The sequence below is a fragment of the Orbicella franksi genome, chromosome 1 (assembly GCF_964199315.1).
Source record: "Orbicella franksi chromosome 1, jaOrbFran1.1, whole genome shotgun sequence".
NCBI classification, from domain to species: Eukaryota; Metazoa; Cnidaria; class Anthozoa; order Scleractinia; family Merulinidae; genus Orbicella; species Orbicella franksi.
Window position 1 is genome coordinate 35,846,315 of NC_138145.1, and position 22,298 is coordinate 35,868,612.

General features: G+C 38.7%; 1 protein-coding gene and 1 pseudogene across 2 annotated transcripts in view; one reads left to right on the top strand and one right to left on the bottom strand.

The window, feature by feature from the left end:
• The window catches only part of LOC145480431 (uncharacterized), a 31,002-nt gene extending 16,297 nt beyond the window's left edge, over positions 1-14,705 (top strand). The window contains exon 3 of the mRNA XM_081458706.1: positions 14,619-14,705. Coding sequence (XP_081314832.1) covers positions 14,619-14,632 — 14 coding nt within the window. The 3' untranslated portion in view covers positions 14,633-14,705. The remainder of the gene's footprint in view (positions 1-14,618) is intronic.
• LOC145479967 (uncharacterized) overlaps positions 1-22,298 on the bottom strand; it is a 331,443-nt pseudogene that overhangs the window by 201,462 nt on the left and 107,683 nt on the right. The window lies entirely within an intron of this gene.

The window sequence follows — 22,298 nt, forward strand, 5'->3', positions numbered from 1 at the left end:
AAGGCACTATACACCCCTATACAGCACTATAAAGCACTATACACAGATACACAGCACTATACAACCCTATAAAGCACTATACACCCCAATAGAGCACTATAAACCCCTATACAGCACTATACAACCCTATACAGCGCTATACACCCCTATACAGCACTATGCACCCCTATACAGCACTATACAACCCTATACAGCGCTATACACCCCTATAAAACACTATACAACCTTATACAGCACTATACAGCACTATATACCCCTATACAGTACTAAACAGCCCTATACACTCTATACAGCACAATACATCCCTATACAGCAGTATACAACCCTATATAGCACTATAAACCCCTATACAGCACTATACACCCCTTTACAGCACTGTACATCACTATAAAGGTAAAGGTAAGGTAAAATCTTTATTTAGACACAGTATTTCCTTCAGGACTATACAATATATACAGCACTATACACCCATATACAAGACTATACACCCCTATACAGGACTAGACACCCCTATACAGCACTAGACACCTCTATACAGCACTATACATTCCTATACAGCACTATACACCCCTATACAGCACTATACACCCCTAAACAGCACTATGCAGCACTATACACCCCTAAACAGCATTATACACCCATATACACCACTATACATCCCTATACAGCAGTATACACCCCTATACAGCACTATAAACCCCTAAAAGCACTATACACCCCTATACAACACTATACCCCACTATACATCACTTTACCCCACTATACACCACTATACACCCCTATACAGCACTATATACCCAAATACAGCACTATACACTCCTATACAGCACTATACACCCCCTATACAGCACTATACACCCCTACACAGCACTATACACCCCTATACAACACCATACCCCACTATACAGCACTATACACCCCTATACAGCACTATACACCCATATACAGCACTATACATCCCTATACAGCAGTATACACCCCTATAGAGCACTATATACCCCTATACAGCATTATACACCCCTTTACAGCACTATACACCACTATACACCCTATACAGCACTATACACCCCCATACAGCAGTATAGAGCACTATAAACCCAAATACAGCACTATTCACCCCCTATACAGCACCATACAACTCTATACACCCCAATAGAGCACTATACACCCCAATAGAGCACTATACACCCCTATACAGCACTATACAACCCTATACAGCGTTATACACCCCTATAGAGCACTATACACCCCTATACAGCACTATACAACCCTATACAGCGTTATACACCCCTATAGAGCACTATACACCCCTATACAGCACTATACAACCCTATACAGCGCTATACACCCCTATAAAACACTATACAACCTCATACCGCACTATACAGCACTATATACCCCTATACAGTACTAAACAGCCCTATACACCCTATACAGCACAATACACCCCTATACAGCATAATACACCCCTATACAGCACTACACACCCTAGTACAGCACCATACACCCCTACACAGCACCATACACCCCTATACAGGACTATATACCCCTATAAAGCACCATACACCCCTATACAGCACTATACATCCCTATACAGCACTATACACCCCTATACAGCACTATAAACCACTATACAGCACTATACACCCCTATACAGCACTATACACCCATATACAGCACTATACATCTCTCTACAGCAGTATACACCCCTATACAGCACTATAAACCCCTATACAGCAAAATACACCCCCATACAACACTATACACCTCTATACAGCACTATACACCCAAATACAGCACTCAACAGCACTATACACCCCTATACAGCACTCAACAGCACTATACACCCCTATACAGCACTATACACCCATATACAGCACTATACATTCCTATACAGCAGTATACACCCCTATACAGCACTATAAACCCCTATACCGCACTATACACCCCTATACAACACTATACACCCCTATACAGCACTATACACCCCTACACAGCACTATACACCCAAATACAGCACTATACACCCCTATAGAGCACTATACACCCCTATACAGCACTATACACCCCTATACAGTACTATACAGCACTATACAACTCTATACAGCGCTATACACTCCTATATATCACTATATACCCCTATACAGCACTATTCAACCCTATACAGCGCTATACACCCCTACACAGCACTATACACCGCTATACAGTACTATACAACCCTATACAGCACTATATATCCGTCTACAGCATTATACACCCCTATACAACACTATACAGCACTTTACAGCACTATACATCCCTAGAGAGCACTATACACCCCTATACAGCACTATACAGCACTGTACACCCCTATACAGCACTATACACCCCTATAAATTACTATACATTCCTATAGAGCAGTATACACCCCTATACAGCACTATAAACTGCCATACAGCACTATACACCCTTATACAGCACTATACACCTCTATACAGCACTATACACCCCTATACAGCACTATACACCAAAATACAGCGCTATACACCCCTATACAGCACTATACACCACTAGACAGCGCTATACAGCACTATACACCCAAATACAGCACTATACAATCCTATACAGCAATCTACACCCCTTTACTGCCTTATACACCCCTATACAACAGTATACGCCAGTATACAGCACTATACGGCACTTTACAGCACTATACATCCCTATACAGCACTATACACCCGTATACAGCACTACACACTCCCTATTCAGTACTATACACCCTTATACAGCACTACACATCTCTATACAGCACTATACACCCCTATACAGCACTATACACCCCTATACAGTGCTATACACCCCTATACAGCACTATACACCCCTATACACCACTATACACCCGTATACAGCACTATACACCCCTATACAGCAGTATACACCCCTATACAGCACTATACACCCTGATATAGCACTATACACCCCTATACAGCAGTAGACGCCCCTATATAGCACTAGACACCCACAAAACTATACATAACACTATACATAACATAACACCCATAACACTATACATGGATACATCTAGAAACTGTTTTTCATTGAAGCAGCTGTCATTTTGTTAACAAGCGAATACTGCTACTCTACTCACTATCTACCACAGAATAGATAGTGAGTAGCGTAGCCAATAAGCTCACGACATTCATAATAGAACGCTGGCAGATTTATACTAATACTGAACAGATGCACGGCAACATGGAATTTAATTATATATACACAGTCTACTATGTATTTGCATTTGAAAAATGGCAAAATGACTGGCCATACTGTCGGATGGATGTAATTTTTCTTAAATAAAAATCAACTATTGACTGTCAACTCAACAAACGGAAGATATTTTACTTGATATCTGTGAAAGGTTAAGAAAACTATTAGCTGAGAAGGTTGAACAAGGTGATCGCTTTTGTTCTATTCCCTAGCATCAAAGCATCTAGAAAACAAATTTTACCTTGACAATTATAGTTTATTATTTAAAAATAGATTGAAATGGGGATTCAAGCCTAATATATTAGCCATCATTAATCCTATTCAAATAACCCCATCCCTTAACCTGAGCTACGGCCCAGGTGTATTCTATTCATAAGTACTGGTCGTGGTAAGGACAATACAGAAGTTGTTAATTAATAATTGGAAAACCCAAACAATGAATATTTAAAAGTCCTGTAAACCTAAAGCCACTTTATTCAGCCTGCTTAGCAGTCGTTCGCGTTAAAGAGGGTTTTTTTTGTTTGCACGAGAGGTCTTGCATAAGGATGTATAGTAATCTATATAGTGCTATATAGGGTTGTATAGAGGTGTTTGGGAATGTATAGGGCTGTGTATGTGTTTTAGAGATGTATCGTGTTGTACAGTATCTGTATCAGGTTGTGTAGGGGTGCTGTAAGCTGTATAGGAATGTAAAGTGCTGTATAGGGGTGTATAGTGTTGTATAGGGATGTATAGTGCTGTATAGGGATGTATAGTACTGTACAGGGGTGTATAGTGCTGTTTAGGGCTGTAGAGTGTTCTACAGGGGTGTATAGTGCTGTATAGGGGTGTATAGTGCTGTATAGGGGTGTATAGTGCTGTATAGGGGTGTATACTGCTGTAGAAGGGTTTGTAGTGCTGTATAGAGGTGTATAATGCTGTATAGGGGTGTATAGTGCTGTTTAGGGGTGTACAGTGCTGTATAGGGGTGTATAGTGCTGTTTAGGGCTATAGAGTGTTCTACAGGGGTGTATAGTGCTGTATAGGGGTGTATAGTGCGGTATAGGGGTGTATAGTGCTGTAGAAAGGTGCATAGTGCTGTATAGGGATGTGTAGTGCTATATAGGGGTATATGGTGCTGTATACAGGTGTATAGAGGTGTATAATGCTGTATAGGGGTGTATACCCTTGTGAGATAACTTTAAGAATTCCTAGGAATTCCTAGGAATTTCCTAAGAATTCCTAGGAAAAAATTCCTAGGAATTCCTAGGAATCTAAGGTGTGAATTTTCACAGTAATTCGGACTCGGAATTCCTAGGAATTCCTAGGAATTCCAAGTTCACATAGAGCTGATTTGGAATTCCTAGGAATTCCTAGGAATTCCAACTGAAATATACTCACCTTGAAAATTCCTTAAAATTCCCAAAAATTCCTAGGAATTTCTGAGAATAACTTGGAATTTGTAGGATTTTTTGAGAATAGGTTGGAATTTTTGGGAAAATCTGAGAAAAACTGGGAATTTTGTATCATTTGTAGGCCAGACAAAATTTTGATAAATGCCCAGCATTAAAATAACAAATAAAGTCACTGACATCACATCAAACAGGTTTTAAATGAATGGTTTATTACATTGGCTCTCATGAATTTAAACATAAGAATAATCATCCTGTTTCTTTTTCATTACATCAAGAATCAAAAGTAAAACTGAAAACAGATATGAAGGTCAAACTTTTACATGTTTGATAAAAAGAGAACTTTTTTGGGTAATTTACTTACTTTTTTAGTTTACAAATCCAACAATTTTCCATACTCAAGATTTTACCTTAAATTATTGTTATTGTGTGGAACATATCTGGATTTTCATGATTGTAAGGAATCAATGATAAGAACAAAACTGAGACATTCCTTAAAATTAAAAAAAGGCTGAGTTTGGGCAAACTTAGCTGCTGTTCAGTTATTTCTGTTGATTCTGCAGCTAGCCTCTTCATCTTCATCTTTGTTGTATGACACCTAAAACAAAATTTAAAAAAATACATTACACTGCGATATATATGAGGTACTGTAAGACTGAGATCCAAATATTTATGTGCTCACAGTTTAATACATGCAGCTAATTAAGGCCTGACTGTAAGCTGGTTGAAATGTTACAAGAGAAGACTTGATAATTGTGAAGGTGCTTGTATACTATTGATAAATATGTTACATAAATCTTGAGCTTACAGTAGACTAAATCAAGGTTTTCCTTCTTCTATACGTGTATCAACAACTCTCGAATTGGAGGATATATATCACGGTTTTTAGCCAAATTTAGACATTAGAAATATTAAAAAAGACACTTAAAACATTAAAGGAACATTTAAATAATAGAGTAAACGCAAAAGAATATACGGATGGACAAAAATTGAAGATCAACATGGATTGCCATACAGTCAGGCTGAAACACACAGGAGACATCAAACTCATGCAGACTGTGGCTGCCTCGTTGGAGTTTTTGTCAAGAACTTTGACTGGGATCAGCGAGAACTGTTATATTTGTTTAGTTTGAACAAGTATGGCGAGAGAAACGACTTGTTATTCGCAAATCAAATTGCTTAGGCATGCCCTCTAGGCAACCTAAATTGTTTCAACCTTGCTTTAGCCAGAATTCATTTCCTGCCATGACTGAGTGACCCACTCGTGTATGATTCGTGATGACAAAGTTCATTCAAAAGCTTTTATCTAAATAAAAGAAGTTACTTTGTATAATATAGGGTTACTTGAATTCGATTACTCACCAAATAATTTTGTATACAGCTAATCTGCCCTTTGAAGTTTTCCCCGTTGAAACATCCACAGTAAGACTTTCTTTTAGCTCCAAATCTTCGCCAAGAATAACATGTTTCTCGTTAATGACACTCACGCTGTTTTCTTCTAGTCACAGGACCGCAACAAAAACCATTTTGATATAATTTTGGAAGTGAAATCTACTAATACGCACGAGCGATCAACCGTTAACGCTGAATTCAAAGATGGGCGCCAAAAGAGAATGAATAACGCGATCTTTGTCACGTTCAGTCACGAGGATAGTCACGTGAAATTTCGCGTGCTGTGATTGGTTCAGCTGATCAGTTGAGGAGAGAATGGAAACTGGAGAAGAAGGAGAGAGAGACTGGCAACGTGGTTGCCAGACCAGTCGCTCTCGATGGTAAGTCTGCTTCCCTTTCCACGCTGTTTTGGTGGTCTTCTGAAAGATGGGTCTTGCTTCAAAAGGAAAAAACTACACAAACCTTTTACGAAGAAATCGAAGAAAATGGAACGTACTTTAACTAGTTGATCTGTTCCCGACGGTTGTCAAGATAACAAAGGATCATGAGGCACTTAAATCAAGTTCACTGTAAAGGTAAGGAATCCATTTTATAGGGATTTTCTGTTATGATAAGCTATAATTCTAAATAAATCAAACTAAGCAATGCATTGTGTGCTCTTTAAAAACCCCAAAAGCCGAGATTCACCTAAAAGGTTTCAGATCGACGTGAGAAAACGAGATAAATTCTGCGAAATAAGCTTAAGCTTGTTGTAAGTCCACCAAATCTATTTTGAGAGCCCACTTGTTTCAACACCCAGTCAGCACAACGCAGCAAGTAGAAATTTGCAATGCTTATCATTTTTTTCCTTTGAATTATTTATAAGGATTAACATTATATGAGATCTATAGTCTTTTCAATACATCAAGATGTAGGTTTTTTTTATTTGTCATTTATTTATGTCAGTTATTCATTTGTTTCCCACTGACTCGTAATCTTTTTTATTCTTTTGATTTTGTTGTGTCATGAATTAAAGTGACCACGAGGACAAGGAAATACAAGAAACATATTGATGATCCCACTATACCCATACGAAAATCTACAAGATTTGACCACATAAATTGCTTAAAGCAGTCTTCCCAGGCCAGTTGATGTCATCTCCCTCTCTTGCATCACTTTTTCCTGGAGATCATTTCCAGCACCATGAACAGAACACCTCAGAGTTTTCGGCTCGCCTGAGTGAGATGGCTGTTGGCAGAAATGTTGTGGATGACTTTGATGGACTATGGAGTCAACCTTTATGCAAGAATTGAAGCTTCACAGAAGCATTTGATGAAATTTAGTTGCCTATACACTGTACCTGAAAAGACTACAGAAATACCAATTGATGTAATACACACAACAGTTCAGATTTGTCCACAGACAGTGATTCAGATAATGATGTTGAAGTTTCTAGTTCTGACTCCTCTGAAGAAATTGATAACTCTGACACTGACGGCCATTCACTGGACTCCCCTGATGAAAGTGAAACTAATTGTTCACAAGAAAAAAACATTTTCTGCCAAAGAATATGCCTGTATGGCTATTCTGGCCTTAATTTCAAGACATTGTATGACAATGAGAGGCTGCTAAAGATATCCTTGTTTTAATGAAACTACGGGTAATTTGTCCAGAGAATGTCACAGTACAGTTTTACAAATGTACAGCAAGTGTGTGGGAACTGTGAGCTTTTCATTTCTGACATCTGCGAGAGATGTCTTCCTCTTTTTCCTAAAGTCATAAAGGATCAAGTCAAAAATTGTTCAACAGTGGGCTGTGATGGGTATGTGTGTGAATCTACTATTATATTAAATATATACATGCATATATATACTTTTGGTTTTATCGAAATTGTAAATAATATATATACATTTATGCTGACAGGAATTTTTTGCTCAATCTATTTATCAAATCTGAGAGCATCCATTTTTCTATCAGTTAAACTCTGGGTGTTTGATTTAAGGGTCCATACGGGCGCATATACACTAACAAATCAGGTTGGATCTAAAAAGCAATGTTATGAATGCTATAGTTTTATGTCGAGTTGTCAGACTTGAACTGGAATTAATGTAGTAACATTTGTTTGTAAATAATTACCTTGGAGCTTGACAACAATAAAAAGGTATAGAACTGCAGGGAAATGATCCTGTTGATTTTTACTAATTCACAGAAACTGATTCATGCACTGAGTTCATCTTTAATTTTGACATTTTGGGAAATTTATAGAAATTTCAAACACAATATTTCATGTGTTTTAGCTGTTCCCAAAAATTCCTAGATATTCCAAACACATTTTTTAAAACAGTCTGGGAAATAATAGGAGTTCCTAGGAATTCCCAATAATTCCCAGTCATACTTTTCACTATTCCCAAATATTCCCAGAAATTCCAAGGTCTTGGATTAAATATAATCTGCATGGCTTGGAATAACTTGGAATTCCTAGGAATTCCCAATAATTCCCAGTCATACTTCCACTATTCCCAAATATTCCCAGAAATTCCAAGGTCTTGGATAAAGCATAATTTGCATGTCTTGGAATAACTTGGAATTCCTAAGAATTCCTAGGAATTCCTAGGAATTCCCAGACTACTGGGAATTTATTTCGCAGGGGTAGTGCTGTTTAGGGGTGTATAGTCCTGTGTAGTTGTGTGTAGTGCAGTAGAAGGATGTATAGTGCTGTATAAGGATGTAGCGTACTGTATAGTCCTCTACAATGCAGGATAGGAGTGTATAGGGGTGTACACTGTATGCTATTACATGTAGTTTCCCCTCGACCCTCACCAGATGTTTTTTAGTATTCTCCGTTGTAAACACAAAATGGCCGTGGCATTTATCAATCCTTCCTTGGCTCCCCGGATCACCGTTTACTGTTCATACATGTACGTGTGCCGAGAGTTGTCCAAAAGAGTGCTTCTACAAACCTTTCAAGAGGACTCTACATGATTAAACCGGCTTCGAGGAAAACAATGGTCAGTAATACAAAGAACATCGAAGTATGTGATCGTCACGCTCGACACGGATGAGGAACGTATAAATTAATGTACTTTATATACAGACCTACAGCTGGAAGGAAGAGCTAGCAGTTTTAATGCTACCTAGGTTTCAACGATCGCTACAAAGGACCAAAACTTTAATCTTGAAGCCAGGTAAGAGATTTACGTGAATTTATCGGAGCACTTTACGGAGGCGAGTGTGTTAGGCCCAGTTCAGACGTCGTGCTTCTGCCGTGCCGAACTAAATTGCAGTTTGGTTCGACTGTAGCACGGCAGGAAATCAACTCTGATTCAGACGTCGTGCCAGAGTCGAATCAAATCCAGGGTTTACTGAAGCCTCGTAACAATTCTCCAACTAACTCCCCGAGGGAACGAAATCTCGCCAAAACACATTGACATAATTTATGAATTTAGTTTGGCGCGACAGAAGCACGACGTTTGAATCGCTGCCGTGCCAGAGTCGTGTAGCACGGCAGAGCTTGTCGAACTTAATTGCTTGCCGAACTTAATTCAAAAGTTTGATTCAGACGCCGTGCTTCTGCCGTGCTTTTGTCGAACTTAATTCCTGAATTTAGTTCGGCACGGCAGAAGCACGACGTCTGAACTGGGCCTTAGTTACTTGCTGGAATATTTTCAAAATTTCCTGAACTTTAAGCAGTCGTTAGTTTTGAAAACCAAGTGGGCAGACAAATTTTATTATTGTTTTAAATTAAGGTACATTTATAATTTCTATCCATGCAGTTCAGCAGTTTCAAACAGGTGCCACATTTTTAAAACGTGCCTTCAAAGTAGAGCTATTTTCGCGTTTGGTTCAAAACTCGATTTAACGGGTAGGAAATCTTTTAACCGTTGAAGGAACAACATTGAATTATAATTGCAACATGGCTAAGCAAACTGCTATGATATATCTATAGTTGAGAAAAAGAATTGGGACTTTTGAGCGAATATAATTTTTTTTTTAGAGCGCCGGCAATATGTGCTATTTTTCCAGTTTCGGCAGGCATGCAACTTGTGTCGAGCTGACCGAACTTCAATCAATCCTAGAAAACTTCAATTAGAATTTTTAATCAAGTAAAACTCATTTTAGTGATTGACTAGGTAAGGGCTTCGAAATCCCAGCTTATGAGAAAAATCGACTTTTCGAAGTCAAATTAGTGGTTGGCTTTTACAGAGACAGCCTCTTAACACGCGCGCGAGTTATTTTTTTTAAAAAGGTTTTTTTAAACAAAAGTTAATAAAACAGTTAGGTGTCATAACCACATAAGCACGTCGACTTTTTGCTCGAAACAGCTTCCTCCGGTGGTTCTTATTACAAGGGCCTCATTAGCATCTTTTGTTGACATGCTATTTTGCAGTGGAGTTCTCGAATTAATTCGTTCTTCCCTGCTGCCTATCGCTCTTTTTTGAGGTCATGAAACGTGCTTAAAAAAGAAGATAAAAGTCCTGGGACAGCGAAAAAATCGAAGCCGGGACCCAAGAAGAAGACAAAAGCAGAATTCCTCGAAGGCAAGAAGAAAACTTTGACCAAAAGCGGCAAGGGATCGTGCGTACTCATACCTGTACTCTTACCCCGCTTATTTCTCTTGGTGTTTCCTATTTCTCACGAGCGGTGAAGACCTCTCTATAAACGCCTGCTGAAGTTCAATGAGGAGAACGTGACTGTTATACTATTATTGCCTTGGAATTCCCACGAAAATCATTTCGCTCGCTGTGAACGCTAGGGGTGCCATGATTTCATTGGCTGGCGGCATATTCTGTTGACATACATCGGAGTGAAGGCGTGACATGTATACAACTCTTCAAACGGCGATAACTCGCAAAAGTTTTTCGCGAGAATACCATCTCTTTAAATGGATTAATAGGGTATGTAGAGTTGGTAGATTGTCATGAGATTTTGCCAGAATGTCACTTGAGGATCAAGGAACAAAAGCACGTCTGGGATTTTTTATGTCATGAACATTTCTCTTGTGACAGGCGCGAACGTAATAGGGTGGGCAAATTATTCGATAACTTTACGGGTCTATTAAAAGATAACCAATAAGAATACAGGAAACCTCGACACCCTTTGAGAGATTGTTGCTTGCTGATTAACACTGTGCGGTTATTAAACATTACTACTTGCGTTTGATACCCGATTAATTCGACCAAATGACAGTCGGTGGTTTTCCGTTTTCCAGCTTCTTTCTCCTCAGCAAAACAGTGAATATTTTTCCCAAATTGCACAGTTTATAAACTTTCTATTGATATATATAGTTTGTGGTAGTTTCCTTAGAAAACAACGCTGGTACGAATTTATTTCTGAAGTGCACCTGCAAAGGTATTGTGTAACCTTAATTATATATTAAAGCTTATTATATATTTATTTTTATATTGTGACCGAGGCAGGTTCTGGTGTTGTTAGTGAACAACGAAACAGACTTGTAGCCACAATAAAATTTATTTATGCAGGAATACAGAAATTATACAAAAGGAAAAAAAGGGTGATTGCAAACTGAAAAGAATAAATTAAAATAGCAAATCACTAAAAATATTACAATAACATAATCAAAATATAATACAGAAATAATAGTAAAACTTGAGTGTTACAATGAGCATTCACTAAATTCCTACAAAGCATTGCATGACACTGAGTAAAATATTAATCCTCTTATCTGGCACTAATAAAAAGCTATTCTTAGAACTAAATGTGAATTAACTGAAAACAAGTGAAACATAAACCAAATAATAGCTCAAAACAGCAAAACAATGAAATAAACTGATCTTGCTAGCAATTTGAATAATTGTCCGACATAAAACTAAGAAAACTGTAAACTTGTTACTTTGTGTCAGGACAACATCTGTCATCATAGCTGGGTTAAACAAAGCTAGACTAACAGTGAAATATCTAATTTCAACAATGAACTCAGCACTAAAATGAGTCTTATGTAGAGACAAATACAATGTTTTGGAAACTACACAATCAATGAATCCTAGATACAATTTGGACATGAATCAACAGAGGATTCAAGCAAAGATTAAACAATTGGTTTAAGATAAGTACAAGTTGACTGTAGTTTTGAACTTAAAACCTAAACTTTAGACATAATAACAAGGTTAAATGTGACATACCAAAATCCTGAGTGAAACGAATCACTAACTTAGGTCACAAGGAACAGTACTTGACCAAGGGGTCCTCAACTTGAAAGTGCAGGTCTTGAACACTTTGAACCACTGAATTAAACTAACTAACTGCACTTCTTTTATTAGGAAACAAACAATAGAAGGAAATTCTCATGATTCTAGTACAAGGTGTGGTGGTGTGACATATAGGAAATTCGTGATGTAAATCCTGTGTGGTTAGGTTATGTGGGTTGATTTGATAAAGAAAGGAAATAGTTTCTACCAAACTGAAATTCTAAATTTGTGCTAAAAATGCATTGTCATGTTTTTGTGAACCTGGTCACTATATAATAACCAAATCAATGCACGCGCTCTGATTGGTCAATCAGCTATGGTTTATTGTGCCAATAAACTCATGGAAATTTCGCGTGTCTTCTGAATTATCGCCTGCAGCTCGTGATTTACGAATTCTTCTCGCGTGTTCTTCCAACATCCCGCGTGGTTTATCAGCCTATAAACCATAGAAACTTGTGGTCTATTGCTTATAAAAAGCTTAGCCTGTGCTATGGTAAGGAACACTGTTTGGTATACCTTTCATCCAAAGTGTTACGATATTGATGTAATCTAGGCGTTTCTATTCACTTCCTGTCAAAGTGTTTACAGTCACGACTGTCATGGAAACGGTTCTTTCTGTCTAAGATTACCGCCTTTATATATGCTCTCGTGAGTTGCTGTTAACGAAACGAAGAAATCTTACTTTCAGTATTTAAAAGGTGTCATAATGACGTCATAGCTGTTGGTAATGGTGCTAGAACCAGAACTCCTTATAGAGCATTTTCAAATCACAATGACCATATCTCTCTTTTAGAAAAAGCAAAAATTTCCCATTAATATGGCCGCCAAGACAACGCTCTGTAAGCTAGACACCCAAAGTTTCCAGGCCCTCACGCCTTAAAGTAAGGTGGAGCCGTTTGAGCATAAAGTGTTTTCGTTAATGAGAGCAGAAGGGGTTGGGGGAAGGGGGGAGGAGAGGAGGTGTGGTCGCCTGCTCAGTCCCCTAAGCAACTCCCTGGAAGTGCCACTAACAGACAACCAAAGCTGGTAGACATTCCAACCTAATGAATTTCTGCTTGATTACGCTCCCAAATATGATGGGTGCATCGACGAAAGATGTCTTCGACCACTGAAATCAAGTAAATGCGTCTTAATGACATCGCATTACGCTAGAGTATCTGTAGCTATATCCCCATTATCCTATTTTAATTTGGTGGCTAAAGCATGAGTGCTCTACCTGGTGCTGGCCTCTGAAGGGTTTGAGACAGTATTCAGTATTCTTGTTTTATGGTCTGGTGTTATCCTATGCATACCTGTTGCGCAATGTGTTTTCTCAAAGACAACTCATATACATAATGTAATTTATATGATATATATACCTTTCCTTAACCAGGATGTGGTTTGGTGGTTAACAACGGACTAAAAAGTCCTGGATATCCTAACAAATACCCACCTCATATGGACTGCAATTATGTGATTCCTATACCACACAACATGACGATGAACATTTCCTTCATTGATTTTGTATTGGAGGATCATCGATCATGCGGGTAAGCACATAGCTGTCACTTCAAGCTTTTATACCTACTGCTGTCTACAACACGATCTGTTTGTTCCTTTAACTTGTTAAGGATTAATTGGAGTGGAGTCAATGAAATTTGATGAGAATCTTCGTGCTTTATGAAAAAGGACAGCTAGTCAGAACAGAACTCGGATCGAATCTTGTACTCTTGCAATGTCCTTTGGTGGGGCCGGGAGGATGCACAGACAACTCTGGTTAATTTAGGGTGCTGTCTTCAACTAAAAGACAGCCGAATGTTATGAAAAGTTGTTTAATAACCTCAGTTAATAAGTTAACACACTTCTCATAGTTTCTTGACAAATTAATCATTGAATCTTTTGCCGATCACTGTGTGAATGTTAATGACGATAACCTAACTCAGTTGTTAAGTAAAACTTTGATCAGGATAGCAGCGCCCTGCATGCCTTTACATCATAATAAGCAACACAATTGAATTCATGATTTGAACTGCACGTTTAGTTTGAGGGAGGAGCCATTTTGATAGCTCTGAGTGCATATAAAGCTTCTGCGTTCTAATGGAATAGGAAAAAATAGAAGCTCTTCTCCGTTTTGCCAGCCTGACAATTCTTGTCAATCTCTTTAGCATGTCACATTTCCCCGATATAGACTTAATAAGACAAAATGCGAAAATAAAAGTAGCCGTGGTATATTGTCATATCTGTTGTTGGTATATATGTGTTACAAGTCAGTCCATACAAAAACTGAGTGCCAATATTTTCCGTACAGTCCCGACCAAGCTTGGCTATGAAGGAAGTGAGATATCTGATCGCTTTATCTTAGTTAATGGCCCTTTTAACTAACTGAGTTGGGTAATAACGGCCACTTATTTCGGTTTCTTATTCACAGGTTTGACTATCTAGAGATTGTTAATGACGGAAGAATGGTTGGTAAGTACTGTGGCCAGAGGACTGGGCAGAGCATTCCTTTAACTGGACACCAGATATTGATCAAATTCCACTCAGACTATAGTAACGAATACAATGGATTCCTGATATATTTCAATGCTGGTCCACACGGTAAGTACTTTTTCCTGATTTTTAATGAGGGGGGACTGGGACCCATGACATTATGTCGTCATACGACGCCTAGATGATGCCACATTTAAAAATATTTACCATCTTTTTTTTTGTTTATTATTGACAGTTTCTCTTTTTACAAATACTCATTACAACAATCATTACCTAATACAATTTATAGAGTTTGATAAAAATTATCATTCCATAAGAGAGAAAAACTGCCATATATCAAAATTAACACACAACACCACACAGCAGGCAGATCTTTGCAATAAATAAATAACAAAATACTACAGGAAATCTACAAAGGTTTTGACAGGATTGCATCCTATCTTTTCCTGATACCGTAAATCCTCGAATTAGCGCCTGGGGCGCTTATTTCAAATTTAGGAGGAGATGGGAGGCGCTTATTCGAGGGGGCGCTTAGTTAATTTTACCCAAATCTTGGCCTGACATGATTATTTTTAAATGCATCGTCTGCGCGTAAACAACAACATAAGCTGTTTATTGACATAAAAAGCTGATCCCAAAGTTTAAATCGCGGCACCATTAGTACTTAATATGTTCAACTTGTTCACTTAACGGTCCTTAACGTGTTCACAAACTGAAACAATGTACAAATCTAACACTACACGGCGATAGCTATACATCCTTTGTTGGCTCAGTGCTCGTCCACAAAATGGGAGAAGGGGAGGGGAGCGGCGCTTATTCGACGTGGGGGGGAGGGCGCTTATTTAGAATTTTGGCCTATACGCGGGGCGCTTATTGGAAGGGGCGCTTATTAGAGAGGGGGCGCTAATTAATAGTTGCGAACTTCCCATTTTGTTTTGGTATACTCAAATTCTTTGTTTCTAACTTAATTTTAACTTTGTTTAGAAACATAGCGCAATCAGAGTATCACGATCTTGAATTTCAAAACTCTTTAAGAAATGTCTCTAGGTATCCAAAATCTCAATAAAGCAAACATGTATGTACCTTTAGAGCAACATTAGAGCTGAGTCGCGTCCAAGCAATGTAGCGCGTCCAGTGTAAACTGTAGACACCTAAACCCCTATATCAAATTAAAGCTTACAGAGCCGGTTAGCTTTCAAACTATACCAAGAATTTTGAATTAAAATGAATTGTCGAATTTTCACAACCTCTAAACGTGAGCATCCAAATCACCTTTGGGGTCGCTCTTGAAAGCTACAAGTCAGAGGGAATTTGTTTGTTTGCCCTAAAATTTGGACAGTAGCTAGTTTGACATATAAACAACAAAACCTGTCTGCGAATGTTTAATTATTTGCAAATATTTTTTTTTTCTCCTAGAGCGATTTTTCTATGATCACTCCATATTTTTTTAATCCTATTTCGAAAATGTCCTGTAGCTTTTCACTGAAATTGAATATGGCAAATCGCAGACCCATGTTTTTTTAGCGCTTTGGGTCTGGAAACTGAGGGACAAATTAAATAAGTGAAAAACAAGATTCGCTTTGATGTGTAGCTTTAAAAAGGTGATTCGGACGCTCGCATTTAGAGGTCGTAAGAAAGTCGACATTTCATTTCATTTCAAAATTCTTGGTACAGGTTAGACAGCTTTATAAGCTATAATTTGATATGGGAGATTAGGTATCTACAGTTAAAACCGGATGCGCTATTTTGCTTGAATGTGAGACACCTCTGAAGGTATACAGTAACCTTAATTTTTGTTAAACATCCTTTACAGACATGGTTGATCTAGAGATGTCAAACCGAGTAACCAAACTCTTGACAGACCCAAATATGCTCTGATAGATTTTGGGAAAGTCACAAAGTGAGGAAAGTTTAAATTCAGCCAAGGCACCTTAAGCCCCACACCTCCCCCTCCCCTCGCCCCCCTCACCTTCTCTCCCAGGGTCAAATAGAATGAATGTCCAGACAGGAACGAAATTCTGCGTTTCTTACACTGTATCGCCATATAAGTAAGAATTCTTATTTTTTTTCCTAAAAAGAAAAATGGAGTAGACATGTTGTTTCTTTGCTGTTGTTGCTTCTTTGTTAGGAATGGGTTAAAGCGCAGTTTTTCGATCAGCTAAAATAATCAAGTGTAATTTATTTCTACACCAAAAAGCGATGACCAAGACTTAATGACTGATTTGTATAGTTTTAGTATCAAATGAACTTCAAGAAATAGACCCCGCAAAAAAAAAAATCCTCTTGCGTAAGATAAAACAATATACAAAGTTGTAAATCGTTTATGTTCTTACTGGTGTTAGCGGTTAGTTTACTTCAGATTGAGATTAACACTGTACAGGTGAGTCTTTAGTCTTCTAAGGATAACCCAGACTATTAATTATTAATCTTAAATAACATTAATTACAGCGCTAACTGAATTGAAACATCACTTTACTAGTGCCACCCAAGATTGTTTTAGATGCTGCAGTGAGAGTAGAGCCAGGTAGCCAAGTGCAGTGTTCAGCCATTGGAACCACTCCCATATACATAGCATTGATACGGAACTTCACAGTGGTGATGAACACAACAAACATTGCAAGCAGTAAATTATACCAGGAAGGTAACTACACCTGTGTGGCCACCAACAAGTATGGAACTGATGTAAAGCACTTCGTAATAAAAGGAGGTGAGAAAATAAGATATTTTGAAACTAACCCTATGCGTTCTGAATTGTGACTAGTATTTGACACATACTTATTGTAAGTCAAAACGGACAAAGGGAGGGGGTACGTGTCCCTTCCCCCGAGGAGGGGAGAATCTGTCCATAACGCATTTATTTCATCTTTATAATCTTTCTGATATGTTGTCATGAAAATGCAACCAAATGTTGTGAATTCATCTGAGGTTTCCCTGGAAGTAATTTGCAGTGACATCTACATGCAATGGCATGTGATGGCATAGCAAAGTGATGCGTTTTTTTTTCTTTTCCAAGGACAAAAACAGCCAGAAATCAAAATGGATCATGAGATAATTAAGATAACTTTATCTAAACAGGGTAAATAATTGCTCCATCCATACAATGTTTAATCACGCACTAACTGACTGACTGACTGACTGACTGACTGACTGACTGACTGGTTCACTCCCGCCGCCACCCACAGTCTCACCCTCACTCAGTTGTTAAGTCTTGGTTTAGTCAGAACGTTAACTGCATGGACTATTTAAAAATTATTCCATGAGCGTGCATTGAATATGAGATGTTAGATAGGCAACGAGGCGCGTAGCACTGAGTTGGCTATAATCATCTCATATCCAACAAACGTGAGTGGAATAATTGTTTTATTAAAAATGCCCCCAAAATAAAGAAAACTAAACTAAAATAAAAGTAAAAAGGCCCCAAAAATTCACGCATACGTTTACCATATCTGTAGAGCATGGTATAATGGCTCATAACCCATGATGGCTAAGCCAATGAAAACTCTCGAATTGCATTATCCAATGATCTAGTTTTTAATAACGAGTAAAAAATTTTTAACTGCTAACTGAATTGAAACATTACTTTACTATAGTGCCACCCAAGATTGTTTCAGATGCTGCGGTGGGAGTAGAGCTAGGTAGCCAAGTGCAGTGTTCAGCCACTGGAACACCTCCCATGTACATAGCATTGATACAGAACTTTACAGTGGTGATGAACACAACAAACATTGCAAGCAGTAAATTATACCAGGAAGGTAACTACACCTGTGTGGCCACCAGCAAGTATGGCACTGATGTGAAGCACTTCATAATAAAAGGAGGTGAGAAAATAAGATATTTGAAACTAACCCCACGGAGAGGGTTGCAAAGGGGGTGGGGGTGAGGGGGGGGTCCAATCATGCGTCACGCTGAATATTTCTATCAAATCACGCATCACAGAGAAGTTTTTCACCAATCACGCATCACTTAAAAGGAAGTAAGTGCGTTGCCAATTTTATCTTCTCAACCCTAACAACGTCATTAAAAGCAGAACTCTGCCGATTCAACCACAGAAATATATCGACAAATATTCCAAACATTTAACCCTGAAAATGCCAATTATCGGCCAAAATAGAAGTGGTGATGACGTTACGGCATTCTGGGAGGTTTGGTCTGCATCCGGTAGACTCCTGGATAATCAGGCTCCCAACAAGCATGTAAAAAAAAAAAAAAAAAGGGTGAGAGGAGCGAGCCTTGCAAGGTGGGATTTTTACCTCTCCAGACCTCTCACGGCTAGCTCCGCACGCATGTTATTTCCTTCTCCTATAGCACAGTCAGATGCGAATTGAGAAGACATCTTCTGCATCTTTGCTATTCTTTGAGATACAGGCATTTATATTTGTGTCAAAGCTTTACCCCCGGAAATACGCGCGACAACTGTTTTTATGTCTGTAAAGGACATAATGTGGCTTTTGAATTCAGCTGGGTTTTTACGACGACCTTCATTAAGTGCATGTGGTACACAAATGTTTTCTCTCTGTAGGGGGTCATTGCTTGCAGAAGCGTCTTCTCGGGCGGCATAAAATGATTCCAAACACTAACTCTTCAGTTCAGCAGTTTGGGACAACATTCTTTCAGAAATAAAAACAGAAAATGATGTCACGTCTTCTACGGTATATCGATCTTTATTAAGACTCTATTTACTTTGAATGAATGGTCTCCTTCTAGGTCCAAAAACATTCACCTATCAAGGAAATCTACGTGGTAAATCACGCATCACGTACCTCTAAAATAGCAAATCACACATCACGTTGTGATGTCCTGTCCCACGTCACGCGGCTAATTTGGTCTCAATCACGCGTCACCCTACTAATTTTGGGGACATCACAAATCACGCAAAAACCATTTGTCACCCTCCATGTATACTGAATTGTGGCTACTATTTGACACACTCTTATGGTAAGTCATAACAGACGAAGGGAGGGGGTACGTATCCCTTCCCGCGAGGAGAGGAAAATCTGCCTGCACGCATTTGTTTCACGTTCACAATCTTTCTGATATGTTCTCATGAAAATGCGACCAAATGTTGTTAATTCATCTGAGGCTTCCCTGAAAGCAATTTGCAATGACATCTAATGGCATGTAATGGCATTTGATGGCATCACAAAGTAATGTTTTTTTCCAGGTCAAGAACAATTACCGTATAAATGATCCACGAATAAGAAACTTTGCCACGAAACCAAACACTTGATAAATAAATTGTATCGCGTGGCGTACTCGACTGCGAACCCTTTACATACTGGTCAGCGGATTAGTAAAAGTCCAACAGAAATCGAAAGATCGAGTGAACCTCAGATCCATAGCTATATCTGGGATTAATGACTACTTCATTATGCGAGTTAAAAATGAGATAAAGGAATCTGTGTGTTTTGGTGCCTTGAAGTGGCTTGATAGGCACTTGAAGGGTTTTGAAAATGACACAAAAAAGTTAGAGAAATAAATAAATATTAATAAATAAGTATTAAAATAAATATCTTAATTTACCACTCCCCCGATGCGGCTTTTCAGGGTCAATAGAAACAAACAGTTGCAGGGAATAAAACTATTCAGTCGATATTAACTCTGTCTTTTTATTATTTTGATTTGTTACATGCAGGGTGTGGTCCAGTGATTGAAAATACACTCAGAAGTCCCGGATATCCTAACGACTACCCAAATAATACAGATTGTATTTCTTGGGTTCCTATTCCACAAGGCATGGTGATTAATATTACCATTAACAAACTTTACCTGGAGGATAGTATATCTTGCGAGTAAGTATTGATTTTTAATGTGTTAACAAGTCGCGAATGTAGGGAGAGGTCCAGTGTGGAAGGAAACCTTTCAGCTGTGAGCATGTGCTCAGTTCCTTCAGCAACTTTGAGTTCTTAAAGCAGCGTAAGGCTGAATATCCTTTGTTTTATCACCAAGTAATAATTGAATGTTTTTCAATTTCAGTAACTTTTTAATAACAAGGACGAAAAATTCTGAAACGAAATTATAGCTGCAAGTTAAGGGGCCCTTAAATCAACCACACCTTTGTCTTTGCTTACTGCGAGGGTTTGGTTATTATATTTTATTCGCAGCATGTCAAAACGAAGGAAATCACAATGAAACTACTAAAGATAATTTAACATACTTTCAGGAACACAACTTACAGTAGAGCAAAAAGATTTCGCTTCACTATGGAATATCAATAAGTTTTATGGTATCGAAAATGGCGAAGGCTGTCAGTAGGGCCATTAATATGTATATCTACCCGAATTCGCAAAAACATGCCCGCATTAACTCAAAGACAGTCCCACCGGCTAGAAGTCATCTGACTAACCCCTGGCTAGGAGATTAGCCCGTCACGCATGCACGTGGCATGGACCTCTGCAGCAGGGTGCTATGTCACGTTAACACAGAACCATCAAATCGCCCAGATATATGTTTTATTTTTATCGTCATCATGATAAAGTCTTGACAGAAACCGTGAGGAAAGATAGTCATCTAGATTCTTAAGATTGGCACACAGTGGGGAACACGTTGCACACATTAGACACGTTGCAGCGACATTTTCCTAGTGTGAAAGTTTTGCTAGCGCGTAAAAGGGAGCAGGGATGGCACAGAGATGAAAGCGATCGCCTCCCAGCAATGTGGCTGGCGTTCGATTCCGACCCGGTGCCATGTGTGGGTTGAGTTTGTTGTTGGTTCTCGCCTTACTCTGAGGGCTTTTGTCCGGGTTCTCCGGCTTTCCTTCTTCCACAAAAACCAACATTATAAATTCCAATTCTACCAGGATAGAGGACCTGCTTGGAAACCAGCTAAGGCTGAGGTAGTTTCCTCTCTTAATATTGTCATTTACTTTTAACTTACGTATTTATTTATAATGCGAGGACAACGCAAAGTGTTGCATGAAATTCAGCCAGTTCGAATTTGTCGGTAAGGAAGAAGGGACGTAATGGCCCCAGTTTTAATTCTCGCATCGTGAGCACTGCTCTTGCCAACTGTCCCCGCTATAAAAAAGAAATGAACCAATACCCTCTTCGTCTGCACAAGCTTGCTCACTGTCCCTGTAACATGGCTTCTATGCGTACACGCGAAGGGGCTGGTCCCCGCTTCATGATGCCACCACATGTCCTTATTAGTGTGTGCCGGCCGACCTTTACACTTTTTGCGCTTGCCGTTCTCGGGTTCTGATGAATGATAGAATACAAGTCACTGAACCAAACCTCGCAATATTTGCATAACAACACTACTATAAATTTACTCAGTTTTTATAGCGCGAGAATGAAGTGAGAAACTACAATAGCACAGTCGGCTACACTTACCGTGCTCTTAAACTTAACTTAACACATTGCCAAGTAAGAAATTACGCGACTTTTCAGTACACACTCCGCTCATAAGGAAAATGGCTGGAGGAATAAATATGACATGCGCGTGCGTGATGCACTTCCTAGTGATCTCCAAGCTCGTATCTCAATTCTTCGCTCAATTCTGCACAAGCAAGTGACTCTCGAGAGCTCTGTTGCAGGATCGATTTTGATTGGTTTAAAAGAAAAAAACAAAACAATAAAAGCGACCAGAATAAAACAACGGGAACCTGATTGAGGCACATGAT